At 52.7% G+C, this 2896-nt stretch overlaps 1 protein-coding gene across 1 annotated transcript in view; it reads right to left on the bottom strand.

Annotated features, from left to right (window-relative positions):
• Positions 1–992: 992 nt before the first annotated feature.
• BLOC1S3 (biogenesis of lysosomal organelles complex 1 subunit 3) overlaps positions 993–2896 on the bottom strand; it is a 7070-nt gene continuing 5166 nt past the window's right edge. Inside the window, exon 2 of the mRNA XM_015422806.1 lies at positions 993–1974. Within this exon, the coding sequence (XP_015278292.1) occupies positions 1388–1963 (576 nt within the window). The 5' untranslated portion in view covers positions 1964–1974 and the 3' untranslated portion in view covers positions 993–1387. The remainder of the gene's footprint in view (positions 1975–2896) is intronic.

Here is a 2896-nt window from a genome sequence, read left to right as displayed (position 1 = left end):
ATCTCAGTATTCAGGTTAAATGGCCTTGTTGGCACTTTGTGATCAATAAGTGGGTTTTGGGTCGCAGTTTGGGTACTCGGTCTCTAAAAGGTTCGCCACCACTGCCCTAGATGGAGCATTGCTTCCGAGATCTGCTGAGATTGGGATAGCCTGGGTGTGTGTGTGTGTGTATAAACTTCAAATCACATGTAAAAAACCCCGTTTTCCTGCATGTTATAGATGTGTTCCCGCATTTAAATGGAAGCGAAGATATTAAAAAAAACCCAGGTTATTCAAAGAGCATGCATAAAATATTCTAAGTCCACTAGGTTGATCCTCTGCCTAGCTTATTCTGTTGACAAAGAAATAAAAGTTTGCTGAAGGAAGACCTTAGAGACTGCCTGCCTGTGTTTTATTCCTGCATTGAGCGGGGGGTTGGACTAGATGGCCTCTGTGACCCCTTCCGACTCTGTGATTCTAAAGAAATAAAGTTTGCTGAAGGAAGACCTTTAGAGACTGCCTGCCTGTGTTTTATTCCTGCATTGAGCGGGGGGTTGGACTAGATGGCCTCTGTGACCCCTTCCGACTCTGTGATTCTACCACACACTACCTGCATGCCCGTCTCTGGTGGCCCTGGACAGCACATGCAGCCAGGAGCATGGGTGAGAGACAATGGTCCCTCCCTCTAAGCTGTGGGGTCTGGGACCTTCCAGATGCACGGTCTGGACAGCGCCACAAGAAGCCTGCGTCCAACCGACTGGTAAAATACCCGAGAATCAGGTTTGTGTGTATGCCAAGGCTTCCCACTAAGCTGTGGAGTCTTGTGAGCAAAAATTCTACTTGGTGAGCTACCGGCATTAAAGTTGTGAGCGAGACATTTGGCGGCTGCATCAATGAGTCTGCTCTGGAGCCCTCCTTCCTGAGTTAAGGCGAAAACGGGTGAGCCGGAGGCTGAAAAACTGTGAGCTAACTCACACTGACTCGGCTTAGACAGAACATTGGACTGACAGAGCTCTTTCAGGCAAGCGAGTGTGGGGGGAAGGGTGTCTGAGGTCAGTGGCGACGGGCCCCACCGCAAGCCCCGGGAGCTCCCCGACCTCAAACTACACTGACACTGGATCTGCATCCACCAAAGCATAAGCCTTTGGGGACAACAATGTGAGAGCCGTGCGATAAGCGTCTGGGCAAGAAACACAGCAAGAGCGGCTTCATATTGTTCAAATCTATCTTATTGGAAGAGGACAGGCCGAGTCATCGCAAGACGCGCAGTCGCTGAACCATGGAACAAACCCAGATCTCGGCTAGCACAACACGGCTCGCCTCGGAGACAACACCTAAGCGGTCCTGCTCCTTGCGCAACTGACTCTGAAGAAGAAAGCAGACCCGTTTCCCATACTTCTCAGCTTGGCTAGGCATGTGAGGGGGGCAGCGCTATCTGGATATCGGGCAGCAGGTTGCAGCTAGTGATGATGTCTATCTTGTCGGCCACAGCCTGCAAATCCTCCAGGACGAGCCGGATGCTATGCGAGGCATTGATGATGCCGTTCTGGGAGTCGCTGAGCTGCCCGGTGATGGCCCCGATCTCTCGGATGGCCGTCTGGTAGACCTGCTTGACGGTGCTGCTGACGTCGTGGTACAGGCGGGCGTTGCTCTCGATCAGCTTCTGTTGCAGCAGGGTGCTGTAGCAGCCACGGGACCTGACGTGGAGGGCTGGCTTCTCCTCCACCGCCACGGGGGACCCCGCCTCTTCATTCCTGTAGACGATCAGTGGGGGCAGGTCTGGGCTGAGCAGCCGAGGCTCCGGCTTCGGTCCACCGGGGTCCGCGTCTTCTTCCTCGTCTGTTTCGGAGGCCTCCCCTAGGACTTTCACGCCAGAAAGGCCGGGGACCGAGGCTGAAGGTACAGAGGACAGATAATCCTCGTCCTCTGAATCAGTCTCCGACGCTTCCCCCTCAACCACAGTGCTGTTCCTTGGGGCAGCCATCTTTACGCCACCTGCAGAGGGAAAGGCTGAACATGAAAATACAGTTGCGCAGTGGGGGTAAGATGTCGGGATCCCATCAAATGTGATCAGACGGGACCTAAGGTCAAATCTCATAGCTGCGGCAAGGACCTGTCTAGTTGAGAGGGAAATCCCATCTTGTTCCTACGACTGAATGTTGGTTCACTACAGTTTGGGATCTCTTTATAACGGAAAAGATTATGGACCACATATGACACACAGAACGTTTCCCCAAGCGGCCTTGCTTCTCCCCCAAAATGGTTTCCGTTCTTTAAAGTATGTCACGGCCAATGACACCCAACCAGTGTTCCCTCTAAGCTGTGGAGTCCTGTGAGCAAAAATTCTACTCTGTGAGCTACTGGCATTAAAGTTGTGAGGGAGCATAAGAACATAAGAGACGCCAATGTTGGATCAGGCCAAAGGCCCATCCCGTCCAACACTCTGTGTCACACAGTGGCCAGAAATACCAGTGTCATCAGGAGGTCGACCAGTGGGGCCAGGACATTAGAAGTCCTCCCACTGTTGCCCCCCCAAGCACCAAGAAGACAGAGCATCATCGCCCGAGACATAAGAACATAAGAGAAGCCAACGCTGGATCAGGCCAGCAACCCATCCAGTCCAACACTCTGTGTCACACAGTGGCCAGAAATACCAGGGGCCATCAGGAGGTCCACTAGTGGGGCCAGGACATTAGAAGCCCTCCCACTGTTGACCCCCCCCCAAGCACCAAGATGACAGAGCATCACTTGCCCCAGAGTCCCTATCTATACCTTGTGGCTAATAGCCACTGATGGACCTCTGCTCCATATGCTTATCTAATTCCCTTTTGAAGCCGTCCATGCTTGTAGCCACCACCACTTCCTGTGGCAGTGAATTCCAAGTGTTAATCACTCTTTGGGTGAAGAAGGACGTCCT

This window comes from Gekko japonicus, unplaced genomic scaffold (assembly GCF_001447785.1).
Source record: "Gekko japonicus isolate JY-2015 unplaced genomic scaffold, Gekko_japonicus_V1.1 scaffold3959, whole genome shotgun sequence".
Lineage (NCBI taxonomy): Eukaryota > Metazoa > Chordata > Lepidosauria > Squamata > Gekkonidae > Gekko > Gekko japonicus.
Note: the sequence above shows the minus strand (reverse complement) of the source record. Positions and strands in the feature narration are given on the sequence as shown.